The sequence below is a fragment of the Serinus canaria genome, chromosome 3, assembly GCF_022539315.1.
Source record: "Serinus canaria isolate serCan28SL12 chromosome 3, serCan2020, whole genome shotgun sequence".
In the NCBI taxonomy this organism is placed as follows: Eukaryota; Metazoa; Chordata; class Aves; order Passeriformes; family Fringillidae; genus Serinus; species Serinus canaria.
Window position 1 is genome coordinate 89,062,073 of NC_066316.1, and position 20,984 is coordinate 89,083,056.

Genomic DNA, 20,984 nt, shown 5'->3' on the forward strand with positions numbered 1-20,984 from the left:
TGCTGCCTCCCTTCCCTCCTGTCCCTGTCAGCTTCCTGCCTTTCCAGAGCTGCACTTACATCTAAAAAATTGTCCTTCTTATTTACTAGAGGCTTTCTTGTTTGTCTTTAAATTCTTTTTTAAAACCTTCATCTCCAGTCAGAGAAATAATTTTCATTTTTCATTAGTAATCTCTTTAACATTTCTTGACTGCTATGTTCTTTTCAGATTTATAGCCAGGTCTTGCAAACGTTGACAGAGAAGTACCTGTTAAGTTAAATTGAGAACATTCAGTTATGAGTTTGGAGGGCTGGATTGTTCATTGGAAAGATTTTTGAAATGGAAATATTTTTCACTGTAAAACTCAATGTTCATTTATGGTTCTATATACATTTTTAATAAACCTTTGTGACCTCAAAAGAGCAGTGGAACATTCACTAACTTCTCGTTTTAACTTTTATTCCTTAGGTCAAGGTGTGGAACATGTTCTCACAGATTTTTAAATGTGCTGACCAAACGTAATGTTGACAATATGACTTTATACCCAGAATTATATGAAAGGACAAGTATAAGCTGTACCTTTTGATCTTGGTGTTGATCTTAATTGTTTTATTTTTCAGTATTGATTTTTATTTCAGGAACCTCAAGCATCTGGATTACCTGAGTACATAAAGATTGTAGAAGTTGGCCCAAGGGATGGATTACAAAATGAGAAGGTAACTTTTCTGTTTTTTTTTTTTTTTGGATGTTAGTGTTATTTTCATTGTATAGAACATGTACATACTGCTAATTATGTTTCTTCCATTTTGTATTATTAAATATATCTATTTTCATATTGATAACTTACCTTTATATTAGAATGAAAGTGGATTCCTATTTACTCAGCTTTTAGATCATATAATTTCTTTCTATTCTTGGCTAAGTAGCCTTTCTGTTACTCAGCATTTAATTTTACTGGACTTTGTCTTGTCAGTCAATAATATTCTGCTGTGACATAATTGGTAAACACAACGAAACACTGGCTATCTTTGTAACTTGTGTTTCTGCTTCATGTGTTAATGTAGAAGGAATAGTAAAATAGTTTTTATCATGTTTCCTGCTGAAGAGACACGGGAGAAAAATATTACTCTTTTGATAGCACTATTTGCCTGAAGGGTGGTAGGGAAGCATGGAAGAAGATTGGAAGAGATTGTAGGGTACATGTATAGAAACAGTCATCTATTTCCACAAACAGGAGGATAAGGTCTCATATATCATTGTTACTGATATCAGAGATGTTAGTGGTATTAGCAGAATAGAGTTACTCTGCCACAGCTGGGGAGCTTTATTCCTCCCATTTTTCACTGGTGGCACTATTAGTATTTCCTTTGTCAGTTCTTGTTAGTTTGGTGTTTGGTTAATAACAAATAAAGGGGCCAAATCTCTAACCAGTTACACAGAAATGCTTCCTTCTGTGATGGACAGAAAATGGAGTGATATCATGTATACTGCCCAGTACCTTCCTTATACTTTCTTTATACTTCCTACTGTCAGGAAACGGGAGAGTTATGGTAAAATGTGTAAGAGTAGTTAATTATTTTATAAAAAAGTATTGCTTACATACAGGGAACGTTTCACTTTAAAAAGTTTCTCATGTATGAAATACTTTGCTAAAGTTTGTCTCCCTGTCTATAGGTGATAGTCCCCACTGATATAAAAATTGAGTTAATCAACCAGCTTTCCAAAACAGGCTTGCCTGCAATAGAAGTGACCAGTTTTGTTTCATCCAAATGGGTGCCTCAGGTATGTAAAATCAGCTCTATTCACAACTATTTCAATTTAAATGCCATTCCACTTATTTATGTAACATTCAGTTCTAACTAAAGATTTGGGATGGTGACACATCATTAATATAATTTAATGTTGTTCCCGCTTCTTTTCTACTCTACTAAAACTAGTAGTCATTGATGTAAAAAAGAAAAGTAGTATACGTTATTTTCTTTTTCTCTAAATGAAATATAATTTTCCACATTTGCAAATGTGTTTGGAAGGTCTAAATTTGGGACTTCTGTATATGTAGTAGTAGTTAGGCACATTATTATTTTGGAGTTCTAACACTCTATCAGCAACTTCACTTAAATTTTGATGAATCATAAAAATTTTCTTATTATTTTTCCAGAATTAATTTTTTCAATGGGTAGAATTAGCCTTTCTGGAATTGGCAGCAAAACTGCATTAGCATTAGAGTGCCACATTTCCATTTGAGACTTAACATTACAAATTCAGGCTTCGTACTGAAGTTTACTATTTAGCGCCTCTTTGTGCAAATTAATTATTTCCTGCAAACATGGAAATAAGTCAGTATTTATCTATATAATTGCAACTGTTTTTCAAGAAATTGCACACTTGTTTGCACAGAAGCATTTGAATACTATGTATTTGACAAGGAGCATACAAGTTATTTACAAATTAAACAAGAAGTTAATTAATTTGAGAAAATACTTCAGTTTTAACAATGTCTATTGCATGTTGCACATCTGACAAAATTTAGATGAACTTTGTCCATTTTAAAATGAGAATACATCCTGGGCCTGGACTGTGTTCTAGGCTTTTCTCTGAGAAAAACATAGTACATCCATGCTTATTCAAGAGTTAACAAAGCGAATTGTACAGCACACTGAGGGACTCCTTTGCTTTATTTCAGTGTTCTCAGGGTCACCAGAGAAGAGTCTAGAAGAAGGGTAATAGGAAAGGCGAAGAGAAGAGTGTCAATGCAGAATTTATTTGGCATCACTGCAGGGGCAATGATCTCTGGTCTGCTAAAAGGGACTAGGTTAAGTTTTTCTAAGTGCCTTCACACTTTGTCAGTTACTGCAATAGAGACTAATGACATTTTTCAAATCTTAGAAGAAAATGTCTAAAGCAAAGTTGTATTTCTTCCTTTCTTGTCTAATTATTTCCTTTTCCTCTGAGCCATTGTGAGTATCAAATTTAGCACAGGTTTGTCAGTTTAGAAAAAAATGAGCAATCCCTTCTTATCTCAAATTAATTCAATTAATACTTTTTTTTAATGGCTTAATTAGTGTCTAACTTTTTTTTTTATTTAAAAGATAAGATTGTGTTGCTTTGACAGAGTGTGCAGTGTTGACTTTGTCTTTTCTTTGCTCTTTCTTTTTTTTATAGGTCATGGGAATAGAATTTACAGTTATGTTTAGATCACTCATTCACTTATTTCTGTTTTAGTATTTTAAGTTTTTATGGTTTCCCATCCACTGTTGTCTTTGGCAAAGATATTTTTTTACTGAAAAATCTAAAAGAAAAAGTTCCACAGTAGCAAGGTGCCATGTAAAACAGGATACCACACCTATAACATAAACAGCCAAAATTATAAATATCTACTATTAGGAAGCTTATTTTTAAAGAAATTGGGAAAAGAAGTACTTTATTACAATTTAAAATCTTATAACATGCAATATGTGCAAAGATGGGATTTTACTTACAGGAAAAATAGCAATGGGACAGATTTAATATTTATAATATTATTTGGATCTGGCAGGTTTATACTGGTTGAAAAAGTGTCACTTTGGTTTTCCAGTATATTTTAAGACAGGCTATAATTGTGGAGAGTGAATTTAGTTCCAGCATTTGACATTTAATTTATCATTTGGTTTCAGACATTCTTTTTTGCCCTGAGAAATGTAGTTACTACTTATATTAAATTAAGGGATGAAAAATTGTTCTTAAATAACTAAGGTGCTAATAGAGATTTTTTGTGAGGTTATCAGACCAATTTGCTTCACATAGAAGCAAACACAAAAATTTTTGTTTTATCACTTATTTCCTGATAAGAAAAGAGTTGTGTCTGGCTATAGAACACCTTTTGTACCATATGTCCACTTCCTTATAGATACATATTGGGCTTATTTTTGAAGAGGAATACATAGGTTTTTCTGGTATTTTTTATCCATTCATTTTCACAGAGGGTAGCTGATGACAGGAAGATTCCAGGCTACAAGCAGTATTTTTAGTTAATAGTGTGGTATAATTTAATACCATGTATTTAGAATTGTGGTACTGCATAGCTATCAGGAAGGCATCTGCTGAAAGTGAGGGGCAATGAAAGCTCTGTAGTTCATATATCTTTTTACATGGTACTTCTCAAAATACTTTTCACCAGTGTGGTAAGAAATAGAAATCCAACTTAACAGTGTTTGCTTGAGAGATTTGCTTTTATGAGAACTCATTTAAAAACATTTAATGTGCATTATTCTTTTTTTAAAACTCAGAATCTTTAAGACATTAAATAAGAGGGATATGTTTTATTCTGTATTGTTTTCAGGTGTGCACAGTATTGAAAAATATTTGTTTTCAACCCACTTATTTTAAGAAAATGTGCTTCTCTAAAGAATCTGCCTTTTATTAAGTGATTAAGTGTTTCATTCATCTTTGTCAGTACACGGAATATATTTAATCTTGAATGTAAGAGTGAAAATGTAATAGTATCTTGAAAAGGCAGATTTTCTTTTGTGAGGGGACACTAAGGAAAACAAGTACTCTGATCTTTGTTATAATAAAAAAGTATTTTCTTCTTCAGAAAGAAACTTCTGAATGTATTAAAACATTGCACTATGCGGACATCTGGATTTTGCTGTCTCTCTAAGAATACATGTGTTTAGTCTTGAAATGTTCTGATTACAGTTTTGAGTAATTCAAGTTCAGCTATGCTTGACATTGTGAGGTTGCATTTATCCGAGTGCTGAAGTTTTCAAGATTTCTAGGTTTCTTAAATCTCAGTTATTCTGTTAATTCCACCTATTAAGTCCACTGAAGCAAAGTTAAAGTTGCTGTAACACTTCATGAACAGCATGATCATAGGTCTGTCAACCTATGATGCAAATTATATTTTTACAGATAAGACACAAAGGAACACTGTCAAATTCTTAGCCCAGTTCTATATTCACACAGATCTAAAAAAATTGCTACACTAATAGTCAAAAGCTAAGAAATTAAAAAAGAGTATTTGTACAAAATCAGTTTAACCTCCTTGTTGTTAGACTTTTTGTATGAACTGTAAAAGTAATGAAGGCAGAAACACAGTCTAAGCCAATTTCTATTTAGCTATATAAAATCAGAAAATAACTGCTGATCAATACAAATTATTTATTTATTTATTTATTATTTTAGATGGCAGATCACAAAGAAGTAATGAGGGGCATTGAGCGGCATCCTGGAGTCCAGTATCCTGTTCTCACACCTAATCTTCAAGGTTTTCATTCTGCTGTAAGTGCTTTCATAGGTGTTGTCCACATTTACCTCTTTTATGTTTCAGACACTTTCAGTTCAGTACCAGAATCTAGCTATTTAATATCAGAAATAAGCTATAGTTTTTTCACTGAAAACTCCCAATTTCCTTTATGAAAAATGGGGAATTCACAGAGTGATGTTAAGCTCATATTTTAGTGTAGGCATTGATCAGGAACTTTGTAAGTTCCTTTAAATTATGCTTGTATGTAAGGGGCAAGACAGTTCTTTCTCTTTGACTTGTTGGCCCTAGAAAAGTTTCTGAAGAGTGTCTTGGTGGAAAACACTGAAGAAGGATGAGGAAATTCATTTAAATGAAAAAGCTTTATAGCAATTCTGGATTTCATTTTGGTTGGGTTTGAAAGTTTAAATTATTTCAGTTCTTCCAAAATTATAGACTTGAAGTGTGTAAAAGAGTGAAAATGGAGCAGTTCAGTCTTCTTAAAATATACCCATTGTTAGTCTAATCTTTACACTTCTTTTGTTTTTTGAAAATTTTTAGTTTCTGCTTTTCTGTTTAGTTTAGCTTCTGCTTTTGTCCTGATGTAGGAAAGCATACTGCTTGGTGGACATTTGTGGTCTAATTTTATCATTCAGTTCCTATACTGAAATATCTGTTAAAACACAATCCTGTGCTTAATTGCCTTAACTGTCAACAGTCAGAATATAGTGCTGCAACTTTGTCTCAATGGTAGCTTGTATGAGTTTAATTAATGGTGTTTTATCTCTCTACTGTAGTTAGTGATATAATGAAGGGAAAACAATGAAAAAATACTTGCAGATGATTCCTGCATTCCTCCTTGCTGATGTTTTTTCCCCTCTGAAAGAATATTTGTCTCTGTATGGGCTGCTGAATTTTAGACATTATCCTGAAGAGGCAGAGGGTAAAGGCAAAAGCTCCATACTTTTTCATTGAACAAGAGCATTAGTCTGACTGGAGAGTGAGAGTTATTAACATTATTCTGACTGGAGAGTAATAGTTAACTATTTTAACTATTAAGCTAAAGTGTTTTCTTCTCCTATCAGTTGGCTTTCAGCCTTCTAGTTTGCCTCATGTTAGTTGATTTACTGAGGTACTGAATACAAGCTCAGGCTAGTTGCCCCTTCAGTGAAGGCACCACATTTACACATTTTCTAGACTGGTGTTTGCTAAGGCTTCTCTCAGCAGACTCTCATGTACACATTTTCCATATTATCCTTATCGACTGTGACACCAAGACCAATTGAGCCCCTGATCCTAGAGTTGGCTCTAACAGAGAAATCCCTGTTGGTTATTGTTGCTGCTCAAGGCATATGCACACAGAGAGCTTTCCCAAGCATGAGAGTGACTTCCTGGTATTCAGGAGGAACAGACGGTGTGACAGTTGTTGTATGATCTTTTCCTTTTCTGAAAAGATATATACAAGTATTAATATTAATAATATTTTTTGTATAGCTGGTTCATGTGAATTCCTACATCTTATTCCCTTTATCATTCATCACTTTAAAAATATGTTTAACTAATTGCTAAGAAGAGGTAGAAAATATGCCACAGTGAATGATCTCAAAATTTGATTCAATCTGTCTGTATGCTATAGCTTAAACAAAATTGGAATTAAAATTAGATTTTAGATATGTATGACATACTTAATATACTTTAAAATTTTAGAATGTTGTACAGAATTAAATGCTCAACCTAATACTTTAATATAGTATCATGACTCTGTTTTCTTGAAATGTTTTTTTTAGATTGCAGCAGGAGCTACAGAAGTCTCGGTATTTGGCGCAGCATCTGAATCTTTTAGCAAAATGAATATTAATTGTTCAATTGAAGAAAGCATAGAAAGATTTGAAGAAGTCACTAAATCTGCAAGGAATATGAATATTCCAGTGCGTGGGTAAATATACAGATTCTAAAGTAATACAGAGATACTGGAGTCATTGTTACGAGGGTTATTTGGTACCAGTAGAAAAGTTTATTACCAAATTTATACATTGTAGATGAACTGTAATAATAATCTTAACTGTGATTTTTATTTTTAGGATTGAATATATTTAGTTATTTTTGCATATTTAACTACTGATAGTAATTCTTTTGCTGTGGAAATTGAAAAAAGAAAGAAGTATTTATGAGATTTTATTATAAAAATTAGTTTTTACTGCCACAGATGACAGAACAAAATTTCTTTTGTGCTGTTGAAAATTTGTAACACTAGCACCTTAAAAAAATGTCCTACAAATTTTTATTTTATTATAAAATTCATAATCTATTACTGCATACATTGTAGCATTAAGGTGTAAAATTGAGAATACACATTTACTCTTAAGAAAAAACTTATTCTTTACATAAGTTATCCTGAAAACCCAGACATTGAAATTTTTGAGTCTCCAGTGCATAAAAATCTAGAATTATACAGCATTTATGTTTTAATTTAAAATTATCCTGAATGGTACTAGTCTTGAACAGTATAGATTTTCATTTCCATTTTCTTTTGCATCACAGGTAAGAACTACTTACCTAAGATTATTTGTGAAGGTCCTTGTGAATGCAGAAGGGCTCACATAGATTCAAGCAGAATCCCCAGCAGTGAGATTCCTTGAGGATTATTAGCAGTGTAAACTACATCATGCTCAGAAAATACCTAGACTTGAAAATAGGTAGAGGTAGATACCTCAGAGGCCAAGTACCTGAAAACCAGTCTGGGAATAAATTCTGGTTTCTCTCTTTGCTCCAGAAATAGTGATGAGGTAATGGTACTGCGCACGTTTTTTCACAACGGTGTGTGGTTGTTTGAGCATTTGCCTGGAGAAAGGGAAATCTGACTTCTAGTTCTAACTGTGCCCCAGAGGATCACAGATCAGCGGTATGGTTTAGGTTGAGAGAGAACTGCGGAGATCATTTTGTCCAGCCCAAGGATTTGTGGGTGTTGGTTGGCAAAAAACTCAACCTGAGCCAGCAGTGTGTGCTCACAGCCCTGAAAGCCAGTTGTGTCCTGGCTGCATTAAAAGCAGGATGGCCAGCAGGGCAAGGAAGGGGATTCTACCCCTCTACTCTGCTCTGATGACATGCCACCTAGAGTGCTGCATAGAGCTGTGGTTCCCCAGCATATGAAGGTCATGGAACTGTTGGAGCAAGTCCAGCAGAGGCACTGGAGCATGTCACTAACAAGTTCAGGCTGAGAAAGTTGACTCTGTTCACCCTGGAGAAGAGAAGGTTTTGTGGAAACCTCATAACAACCTTCCAGTATCTGAAAGGGGCTGCATGGAAGCCAGAGAGGAGATCTTCATCAGGAACTGTAATGACAGGACGAGGAGGAAAAGCTTCAGGATGAAAGAGTAGGTTTCAACTAGATACTAGGAAGACATTCTTTACTGTGAGTATCTTGAGGCACTGGCACAGGTTGCCCAAAGAGGATGTGGATGCTGCAACCCTGGAGGTGTTGTTCAAGGCCTGGTTGGATGGAGCTCTGAGCAACCTGATCTATTGGAAGGAGGTGTCCCTGCCCATTTCAGAGGTGTTGGGACTAGGTGATCTTAAAGGTCCCTTTCAACCCAAACCATATTGTGTTTCTATGATTTTCACAGACACACAGACACACACACAGACACAGACACACACAGACACAGACACACACACACACATACACACACACCAATCAAGGATAGCTCATAAATGCTCAGTTTCCTTTTCCTTAGCCTGGATATATTTCAGGAGGAAAATCACCGAATAGAGAAGTAGGGATGTTCACTGTATTAAGAAATAGCAACTTGTACCAGAGTTGAAGTACTTTTTCCAGTTGCTAATCTGCCAGTAGGGTCATATATGAGACACTTCTCATATAAGAGGTCTGTTATTTAACAGCTGTCTGCCACCACTGTTCATCACTTTTTTTCTAAAACTAAATTCTGAGTTGAGAACATAACTAGCAATTTGAGTTCTCCAGGAGGATTAAGCTCAGGGATGCCTGAATTTAGGTCCCAGACAAGCATGGTTAAGGGAATTCAGATAAAACAGCAAGTGTATAGCAACAAATCTTATCCACTTGTGAACACTTTTACACTAAACTTCTATTTTCTGTTTTTTTCAGATGTCTAGGAATGTCAGGAAATATTTTCTGTTTTATATTCCTGCATTTAACTAATAAAATTCAACTAAATGGTGTAATACAGGCAACCGACCATACTCAGAACCTATGTTTTGTAGAAGTTTTTGGATAATTATGGAGGATGTCAAAGAAGGGACTTTGCAACTTGTCCACAATGATGAAGAAGCCCCTATGGTGTACTGTAGATTGATTTTCTGCTTAAAATATTAACTTGGCTTCTATGCACTCATTTTCATATGTTTGAAAAAGTGGCAGCGTGGTGCTTCTTGCCCTCCCTCCCCTCCCCAATTATGTCTATTGCATTTGTAACATACCAGAAGCAATTATTATGGCACCCATACCTTGATGTGATGGAAGTTAATATTCCCATGACAGGATTCTACAACATTCCCAAACATTTATTATCTACTGTTTGACAAACCATGTGGCTTTTATTTTTCTTCACACAGAAAAAGAAAGAAAATAAAAGGAAAAAAAAAAAGAAGAAGAGAGAGAAAGAAGTAGGAGGCAGAAAATTGTAAAACAGAAGAACAACACAGCAAAAAAAAAAAAAGTAATAATTTAAAGAATGAAAACAAGGAAAAGAGATAAAAGGGAGGAATACCAAGAACCAGGTGGTGAAGCAAACAGAACAGTGCAGAGATGAAGAAAAAGGATATAATTGAACTCAGGGAAAATACAATCAGATTATATTTTGAAAGTGCTTACTTTGTGTATTCAGTAGAGATATCTCTTATTTCAGTGCAATATGCAAACATAAGATAAACTTCATACAGTACATGCAGGAAAATTTTATTGAGTCTGTCATGCCAGGTGCAGTATATTACAGAACACTTCAACAGAGAAATGCTTAATATCAGATATGCTACAAAGTGAGCCGATTCAAAGTTGTGAATGAAAATCATGTAAGTGCACTCCAACTTTCTTCCTTAGGCTTACAGGAAAAGTGAATCATTCCGAAATAAATAGCCATTAACAGAATAATTCAGTTTGTGGTGATGCCTTTTCCTGGTCTTAGAAAATTGAGAGCCAAACACAGTTAAGGATAAGGGGTTTTACCTTGGTATTTTAACAAGGATCCTTCCTTATTGGTGCATCACTTCACCAAGGTGGAATGTGCCACAATGCACACACACATGTGATAAATCAGTGTACAGTTTTATAGACTTTACAAATTAGCATATCTTACAAGGAGACCCCCTGTTTACAGGATGTGTTCTAGAGAGATACTGGGTTTGGGATCTTGGTTTCCCAAGATAGTGTGGGGTTTTCCAGCCTCCTACTATGAGGACTTTAGGATGTTTGGTCTCCTGGCCTAACAGAAATACCAGGGCTATGCTATTTTATTAGACCTAAGGAATTACAAGTATGCATGCTAAGAACACTGAGGATATGATATATAAAAGTTGTATGAAAGGTACATAAAAGAAAAGGCAAAAAATCATTTGGCATCAGTGGGACTGTAATGATGTAAAGGATCCAAATAAAGAAGATATGAACATTGAAGAGAAGCTGCATTTAAGTGAATGTTGTGTGTATCTTCATCACATTATATTAGTTTGAGAATTAATTTATCCAGTAAAAAATTGAAGTTGAGGCATAAGAGATAAGATGATGGACTAATGTTACACTTTAACAAATCAAAAAGTTTAAGAGAGAATTGCTGGTATTTTTCCAGGTCATCTAAGATAACTCAATTATAAAGTAGCCAGTCTGCTAAAAAAACTTGCTGAGAATCTAAATTGCAGAATATGGAGCCTTATTTCATAACAAAAAGCCTTTTCTGAGGCAATAATTCTCAGTATCCACTAAACATGGATTTCAGTATATGGAAATATTGAAAGTTTTGAACACTGTGTTAGAAGGTAAAAAAGAACTGGTAAACCCCATACATTTGGATTTTAAGTGCACTTTTCAAAAATCCATCCCAGTAAGATTTTGAAGAGTCAAAGTAGTAATTTATGAGAAATAAAATAGTACTATGGATCAGACTCTAGGCAAATGTGCTTTAAACAGAATAAAAGTATTGTGATGCATTCACTTGTGTCCCTCCCTGTTCATACTTGCTCAGATGCAGTCCTCATGGGTTGCAGTAACAAGAGTCTATGGAAAGCATTGAGACAGAATGATTGCTTAGACATAATAATCAAAAGGGATTGTTTAGTGTCCATTTACTTGATTACTTTTTTTAAGCTCCAGTATATTTTCTTGAGTAGGATTCTGAAGACCAGAAAAAAATTGCAGAAGCCTGAATATTGAAATAGAGGATTCACAAGGACTTCTTTTTTTAATAGTAGATCTCCCAGCAGTTGAAAAAAGGTGTAAAAGGTGGACTTAAAACTTAAGTTAGTTGAAAAATGAAAGAATGCCCTTAAAGAAGCAGCATCAGTTTTGAGCACCAAATCCAGGAAGTAAGTAAATCTGTTTACAACATTTCAGATGCTTGTGAAGAGGGAGGTTATGCAAGCAGTCTGACATTTCAGACTTAATTCTAGAAAATTAAACTATGATTTTCTCTGGTAGAAAAGCCTGCACTGCTGTAGGGGATTCATTAGTACTTGAGAGAAAGTAGTTCATTAGTTCCCAAATATTGCAGTACATTTGGAATACTTCTGGAGTTTTTAATTGTATTTAATAGAGATAAAACTCTGGGTTTCTCTTCCTCAATGAAAAAATTAAAAGATATTCAGAAAGTAAAAGTTAAACTGAGATTTCACAGATATATTCAGTGCAATCTAGGTGACTTTTTCTTGGAAATAAAACAATAAAATAATTATCTGTTAAAGTCTGTGATTTTTGATCCTATCTTTAGCTGTTGCTAAGGAAGCTGCTTTTAGTGACAGAAACAATAAACAGCATTTTGGTATCCTGATTCCAGTAATTTTTTTTTTAAATGCTGAGACAGTCAAGGATTTGTAGCAAGTTTTATTTTGATAGTCAGTATTTTGAATAGATGCTCATAGTTTGACTGGTTGTTACTCAGTTGAAGATTAATGTGAGGTTTTTTGTTGTGTAGATATTATTTACTGACAATAATTATATATTCTTTTTCACTATTGTTATAACATGAGGCACATCTGAGCCTGACCACATAACAAGCCTCATCTTGTCATCCTAAGTTTTCTAGTAGTTACTAGAGGGAAGTAGGCAACCCTCTTGCTGTGGTTTACTGTATGTGCTTTTTAAAAGTACCTGCCATAGGATAAGATGAAACACTCTCTGGATGACCCATCCTTTCTGCTGCAAAGGAGTTTAGGTCCATCTGATGTTGGTCATTCTACAGGTGGCCTGTCTAAGGCTGGGCTGTGGATGACTATCTCTGAAATCAGGAATAAGAACAAATTAATCCCATTCTATTTCTGCATAGGCAAAGGATTAGGACCTTGTAATTTGTGTAAATTACAAGAAATAGAAGAAATGTAGTAATAGGCTTTGTTCTGCAAGGTGTCACAAAATGAAGTTATTGACTATACAGAGAAAGATTTTTACTCTGTGGACTTAATTTTTAATCACCCTTTTAGACATTGGCTGATTTAAAGAACCATCACCAAAACCTGCAGCTCTTCCTCAAGCAAGCTCCCAGGACTACACATTTTAAATTCTAATATAAATTTTGTAGGCTAAATATTTTGCTACAATTGATAAAGTAATAAAAATAACAATATGCATAAACTATATTTGTGTTCATTTCAATACAGAGATTGTTTCCTCTCTAAAGCACTATTATTGTTTAAAGTGTTATTTATTTGCAGGAAATGGATAATTTAGTGCCTTGCCCTAACTCCTTATTTGAGCAGTTGAAAAATACTTCCAAAAATAATTTTAAGGGGTTCAATTTGTATTTCCTATTTTTATTGGCAATTTACAATTTATGTAGTGGGCATAAATCATTGGCAATACTTGGATCTTATGAAAAATGCACTCAAACAGTTGAAACTAAACTTTTAGCTTTTGCATGTCTTACTGTTACTACAGCTGCACTAACATTGACTCCATCATCATCCAGAGAATTTATGTTGTCAGCTGTCACATTTAAAATCTGTAGCACAGTCCACAGTTTTCTAAATGTTTACTAAAACAGTTCAAATGTTTATGAAGAATTGAAATGTTGCATATGGTCTTAGAAGTTGGACCATTTATTAGCATCATAAAGGAGCAGGGTTCTGTTGGTTTTTGTTTGGGGTTTTGAGTTAGTTTTTAATACATGCATAAAAACTTTACAATAACATCTGGGACACACTCTGTGAAGACACTCAGCCAAGTCAGTTGTGAACTGTGGTCAGCTAATTACTACTATGTGTGTTTTACATGTAAAGTGACACAAAATAGTGCTGGTTTTAAATTTGCACCTTGCAATGCATGATTCAGGTACTATTAAAAATATCACAACTTCAGTGATTAAAAATTAAGTCTTAACAGCCAGGATTGATAAAAAATTGTGGGAAATGGTAATTGAAAGTAATCACTTGGATTGTCTTTTAACTTGTGTATCATGAATGTACATATAAAGAAAATGTTAAGTAAGTTCTGAATAAGCTGTTTTTTTCCAAGTTGATGTATTCCATTAAGGTAGATTCTTCTAAGTTTATATATTCCAGAATTTAAAAAGACGCAGGAGTGAATTGCAATTAATACTATAGAACAGAAAAGGAAGTAAGGACTGGTATTTTTCTGTCTTTTCCAAAAATGGTGCTTTGGGTCCTGACCATGACATAAAATCGGAGTGAAATCACTCTGAACCATTCAATACTACATACGACTTCCTTATTCATAACAAAAAAAGAACCAGGTATATAAGCCTGAAAGGCTGTAATTTTTTCCTTTACTAAAATACCATTTCTCCATGGTCAACAATTAAAAGCAGTATTTATGTCCCAGACCTGAAAAATGTTCATGTGAACAGCCCTTTTAAGGCTGTTTGTTCAAATGTGAACGTATATGCAAATATTTAAAGATTGAGTGTTAAAAAAACAGATGCAAATGATTGCTGTAGAATACCTCTAGAAGCATTTCCTTACAAAGCCACTGCTTCATAAATTAAAGCACATGAAATCAAACATTAATTCTGAACTGCTCTATGTAATTCCTTTGTTTATGTCCTATGCCTTTTAAGAATAAGTTGTACAGTGCAGTTCACAGTACATAAAAGCATTTTGAAATGTATCACTATTTGGCTTACATCTGTGTTTGTACAGAATTCAAATACTGGTTGATATACTTGAAATATAACAATATTTTTTTCCTTGACAAATAGATAACAAACAAACACACAACTATGTTGTGTATTATTTTATTATTATTATTATTATTGCCACCTTTTATATTATGCTATAATAAAGCTTACAGGTTGCAACATACTTAATACTTTGTTGATTATAGGAAATAATTATTTGTTCATTTTGGTGCTAATATATATTAAAATATATAATCAACACTGAAAGAATTTATTTTAGTTATCTTTGTCTTGGGCTAATGATATCGGGATTTCTTTTGGAAAAGAAAGGTATGGAAGAATAAATTCTTTTTGTTTTAATGTACTTGCAACAATCGGTTTTAGAAACTAATAGTGAAGGCTGTTTTGTTTATAAAGACACATCCTGATTATCTAAAACTCCTGTTTATCAAGATAATTGCATCTTTATAATTCAGTTCAACAATGTTATTTTTTTCTTCTTGTATTACAGTCCATCCTAAGTAACTTGAGATATTTGGATGGCCTTACATTACCGAATCTTTTAGATGTAATTAGAAATACAATAAGATGAACTCAACAATTCAGTTTTGCACAAATCACACAGTTTGAAGCTGTGTGTGTCTTACAAATACAGACAGAAACTCAGAACTCATATTTTCTGGTATTCTGGAATACTTAGGGCTTCAATACATGTTTTTCATATGGCTTTAAATTGCCCATGTTAAAGGCTACGCTGTGTAGTTTAGCATACTCACAATTATTTTGAAAATATTGTTATTTATACTATTTTCACTTTTCTGGATAGTAAAACCAGTGTAACACCTTCATGTCACTATAAGTGAGCATATAGTTGGGGTTATGGAAACAACAAAATCTGGATGAGCATTTAATAGACTTGGAAGGAACACAATTTTGTATGTGAATGGTAAAAAAATCCACAGGGTTATGCAGTATTAAGCCAGCTGGAATCAGTGCCCTGGAGAGGTTTAAGGAGCCAGAGATTGCTGGGATAAGGGATTTAGTGCATTTCTCTGTACTGGAAACAGGTTAAGAAAAGGATCTTGGAGCCATTGTACTGACTCTATCATACTGGATGATTGCACTATGTGAAGGTTTTCCTGAGGAATAAATTTCTACCAACTTTTAGCCATTGTTTTGTACCTATAGTGAAAAAATATTAACAGTGGGCCAGAAGAGCTGCTTCAAAAAAAAAAAAAAAAAAAAAAAAAAAAAAAAAAAAAAAAAAAAAGGAAGAAAAAAGACAGATCTCTGTAGGAAGTAAAAATGATCCCCATGTCTTCTTAAAGGGTAGCATAAATCAGATGTGAAATGTTAGTATAAAATTATAAGATAACAGTGTGGTACGCTTGGTAGTATATCACTGATAGCTCCATAGGTAACTAAAGAGAGTTATTGAAGGTTAAGTGGTTTAGTGGCCCTTCATTATTGTAACAGTTTGGTTACTTTTTAGAGAAGTAGCTATTTTGTAGAACCTAGTTCAGTATTTTATTGTAGTTCACAATTTAATAGTGGTTTTTTGGCATTTAAAAATATTAACAAATATTTTTTCTGTAGTATTCACTGTGAAAAGGATACATATTACTTGTAACCAGCCACTAAATACATGGAGAGATATTTTTTTCTTGGTTTTTTTTTGGGGTGGGGGGGGAAGAAGGACGGTGTTTGGGGTTTTTTAAGTTGTTTTTAAAATCAAATTTGAAAAAAAAGATCCTGGCCTTATTTATATATTCTGGACTTGGCGTGGAGAATCTCTTTCTGGAGGAATCTCATTCTCTCTCTCTTTATTTCTTTTTGTTTTTCTCTCCCTACAGTAAAGACTCCCTCTTTTTAATAAATGGTTTTCTTTGGAAAGAGAGAGAATAGATCAACCTTAATATTATGAATTCACCAAATGATAGGCATGTACACTTTAGCACAAACATGCAATAAAAATAAATACATCTGCAGTGAACATGGTAAATTATATGCAAACTTACACTATAATAATAAACAGGAAACAGCAGCATCTGAGTCTGCAACTGGCTTCTCAGGAGGCTTCTTGCTTCCAGCTGTGGTAGCAGCTGTGGATCTGGCTCTGGGACTCCTGCTAAAACAAGTTGACAGAGGGCTGATTACAACATGGAGTTCAGTTTCTGCTTGGATTCATTTTCCTTTTAACACACTTTGGTTAAGAAATATTTGTTCATTTACCCTGTTTGTGGTTTTATATCCTTCACTTCACAGGCACTGGGCTGTCGTGATTATCACCATTCCTAGTGACCTTGATCATGGGGACCTTGTACTGTCTATACCATTTGTGGAACATTGAAATTTGGTTTTGGCATACTGGAAGAAATTGAAAAAACTCTCTTCCTCTTCCTTCTCCCTCCCCATCCCTAGAGGCTGTTCAGCATTTTTGTGCAATACATTACACAGTCAAGTTGTTGTGTGGTTTTTTGGGTTTTGTTTTTGTTTTATATGCATAGGAAACAATTTAGTAGTAGGCTGAATGATACTGATCTGCAGTGAAATGTGCAGACAGAGGAGAGACTTGGTAAACTCTGCCAGGTGAAACAAGTAGAAAACTTATTTTTATCACTTTTTCTTATAGTGAAGGATTCTGATTTCTCAAAACCTGAGTGAGCAAAACAACATATACTTGTGTGTTGCTAAAGCATCATGTATCAATGTGTTCACTTGCAAGTCCTTCTTTCCATCTCTGGCTTCATGAGCTGTTTTCTTTTTTTGTGTGCTGAAGACTTAGTTAAGCTACGTCTGGCCTTGATTCAGCAAAGATTTACGCACATATTTAGAATTAAACACTTCCATTGCAGATTCCACTTTGTGAACTCTCAAATACTTGCTTCTGCTCTCATACTGTGGAGTGTCTCTGGTGAATATTCTGAGACCGGAACAGTCTCCTTCATTATGTATATTTTTTAGTTTCAGTCCTGCTATCTTTTTAGAAAACAGCTGTATTCTCCAACTTAATTAAAGTCACAAATTAAATCCCAGTTGCCTCTGTAATTTATTGTTCAAACTCTTCTCTTTCCTCTGCTGGTTTTCTTCACATAGGGTCTTGCTTTTTCTCCTAAGAAAAATAGATACCATATCCTCTTCCTTCTGTCCTTTCTCCTCCACTGTCAGAGCAGCAGAAGTTTCTTGTCTACTTTCCATCCATACCCCCTCCACTTGCCCCAGTGACCCCATGTTCTGTTCTTCCTCTTATTTCTTCCCTCCCTTATTCTCTTTCTTAACCTCTCACTGTCCTCTGGCTCTTTTCCACTTGCAATATAAGCAAGCATTTGCCTCTTAAAAATTGCACCTTTGACCCTACTTGGTTCTTCATATCATATCTCATCGCCCATCTCTTCTTCATTCCTAAGCTCATGGAAGGCGCTGTTTATAATTACTGTCTAGAGACCCTCTTCTGTGATTCCCTCCTATAACTCCTACACTTTGGCTTCTGTTCTTTGCTTCCAACTGCAACAACTCTCACCAAACTCCCTGGTGACAAGATCTCGGAAACAGTAGTCTCTCCTCATTCTTCTTGATTTGTCAGTAATGTTTGCTGCAGTTGACCAGATTATTCCTTTAACTTGTGTCTTCTGCTGCTCTCTGTGGCTCTGGTTTGGTAATTTTCTCCTTTCCAAGCAGTTCTGCAGAATGTCCTTCAAAGTTGTTTCCCATATTGGAGTTATGTGGGTGGAGGTCCTGGGGCTCTGATTTATTGTATTCTCTTGTGATTTTAATGCCCTTTGGATTCTTTCATACTCAAAAGTAAAAGAAAAATGTAACAGCCAAATTTATGTGTAGATAACAGATCTACCTTTGTATAGAAGCATATTTCCTCACACATCCACTTAATGGTTTGGAAACACACAAATGCAATTACAAAGCATCCCACACAGCACTGCCTTAATTCTAGATTTCCTGGCAAATGCTCAGACCAGACACATGATTATTTTCGCTCTTTCACACAGACGTCCGTGTGTGTTTTCACATGCTAGGCACTCCGTACCCCACTAGCAGTACTCAGTGCTTGCCTGCCTGTGTCCCTGCTTGCATGGAGTATTCTGCAACTGACTCAAATTGTATTTCATTTCCGATAAGAATACAGCACCTTCTCAAAAATGATTTCACAGGGCTTCATTTTAAGCCCTGTGTCCTTCAACATTTTCATAAATGACTTGGACACAGGACTGGAAGGGATACTCAGCAAGCTTGCAAATGATACAAAACTGTGAGGAGCTGTCAACTCCCTCGAAAGCAGGGAGGCCCTGCAGAGAGACAAATTAGAGGGCTGGGCAATCACCAACCATATGAAGGGAATGTGCCACATTTTGGACTTGGGATGGGGCAAGCCTGGATGTACAGACAGACTGGGGAATGAGGTGCTGGAAGGCAGTGCCACAGAAAGGGACCTGGGGGTCCTGGTCAATGGCAAGTTGAATATTTGTCAGCATTGCCCTGACAACCAGGGGAGCCAACCCTGTCCTGAGGGCATCAGGCCCGGCATGGCCAGCCAGGCAAGGGAGGGGATTGTCCCTCTCTGCTCTGCCCTGGGGTGGCCTCAGCTGGAATATTGTGTGTGGCTTTGGGTGCCACAATACAAGACAGATACTTGTGAGCATTCAAAGAAGGGAAACAAAGATGGCAAAGGGCCTTGAGGGGAAGCTGTATGAGGAGCATCTGAGGTCATTTGTTCTGTTCAGCCTGGAGGAGACGGAGGGGAGACCTCATTGCAGTTACGGCTTCCTCATGAGGACAAGAGGAGGTGCAGACACTGATCTATTGTCTGTGGTGATCCGTGGCTGGACCTGAGGGAATGGCCTGAAGTTGTGCCAGGGGAGGTTTAGGTTGGATATTAGAAAAAGGTTCTTCACCCAGAGGGTGGTTGGGCACTGGAACAGGTCCCCAGGACAGTGGTTACAGCACAGCCTGACAGAGTTTGAGAAGCATTTAGACAATGCTCTTGGGCACATGGTGTGTCTCTTGGGGATGGTGCTGTGCAGGGTCCAGGAGCTGGACTCAATGATCCTTGTGAGTCTCTTCCAGCTCAACTTATTTTGTGATTCTGTCTGCTATTTTATGTCGTCTATTAAAAATGCTTATCCTGATGTATGTCTGGAGTGCACTTTGCTCTTTTACAGCTGCATTTTAAGTATTTTGCTTTCAAATTTAATGTTATCACCACATCTCTACTTTTTATTCCAACTCATTAAGTGAAAATATTAGATAAAATTCTGCCAAGCTCATTCTTGATGAAATCTACTGAAAATTTGTTTTTTTCATTCTTAACAGGACATTGTTGTCTCTCTGGTAGGAAGTTCTTTTCCTGTCAAATTCTTTCAGTAATCCCTATTTTCTCCAGTTTAATATTGAATATCAGATGCCCAGATATATTACATCTACCATATTTTCCTTGTTTAAAATGTCAGTCTAGTCACTGTGGTGTAAGTATGCAGAGAGTTCATAATCTCAAACAGATTTGTGTATTGTAGCAGGCAGATTCCTCAGGTCACCACATACTTTCATACCCCAGCAGGCCCAGCTGAATTATGTGAGCTCAGGCAAGTTTCTGCTCTCTGGTGTGAACCACAGGGAGTATTCTGTTGTTCTCTAGATACCTTTTGGCCTGCTTTTACTTTTGTTTGCCCTACTCCATCCCAGATGTTGTTCATGCCACATTATCACTACCAAATGCATGTCTTCTTGATCTGACATATGGAGCCATTAGGAACCTGTAAAGATATGTAAGTAAAGGGAGCATGTGCACATGCATACTATATGTTCTGCATTTACTTAGAATTTAGTACTGTTCTTAATCACTTCATAAAAAGTGCTGTGGCTGATATTGAAGATAATTTCAGGAGGTGTATGCAGTCACTAGCTCTAGGCACTGTAGTATTATGTAAAAAGCAATCCTTTGGGTCTGAAATTCTTCACGCTTAGTTTCATTTGAAAAACTGTATGCATAAAAAAATAAAGGAAATTATCCTGAATTGCTTTTCAGTTATATGTCATTGAAAATCAGGACAGTGTTTAAGTGTTAACAGTAGCTACATTATCTTTAACGTAGATATGAAAATTCAGAATTTTGGAATTTAAACAGTGACATCTAAAGTGGGGCTGATAGTTAATGAATTCTGTGGCCAAGTTGCAGAAACCTGGTTTTCATAATGACATACAGACAATTGAAATCATGCCTAGTAGGCATCTGGATTAAAATTATGAGCAGGATGTAATGGACCCAACCACTTTTGTGGAAACAAAATTCATTTCCATTTCTTTGTCAGAGTAATCAAGCTCTTTCTAGATTTAAGGTTGGCTTCATTCTTACTGTTACTTCTAGTAACATGCCTTCATATAAGGGATGGAATATGGTCTATGCATTTAAATATGGACATTTTTTTCACAATTTGTTTATGCCTGTTACTGATCCT

The 20,984-nt window shown here is 35.3% G+C and overlaps 1 protein-coding gene across 3 annotated transcripts in view; it reads left to right on the plus strand.

Annotated features, from left to right (window-relative positions):
• The window catches only part of HMGCLL1 (3-hydroxymethyl-3-methylglutaryl-CoA lyase like 1), a 75,911-nt gene that overhangs the window by 19,641 nt on the left and 35,286 nt on the right, over positions 1 to 20,984 (plus strand). For 2 of the 3 annotated variants that reach the window (XM_050972450.1, XM_050972451.1), the window contains exons 2-5: positions 600 to 695; positions 1,654 to 1,761; positions 5,143 to 5,238; positions 6,988 to 7,136. In XM_050972450.1, coding sequence (XP_050828407.1) covers positions 5,143 to 5,238; positions 6,988 to 7,136 — 245 coding nt within the window. In that variant the 5' untranslated portion in view covers positions 600 to 695; positions 1,654 to 1,761. The remainder of the gene's footprint in view (positions 1 to 599; positions 696 to 1,653; positions 1,762 to 5,142; positions 5,239 to 6,987; positions 7,137 to 20,984) is intronic. The other variant, XM_030236029.2, reaches the window with a different exon arrangement.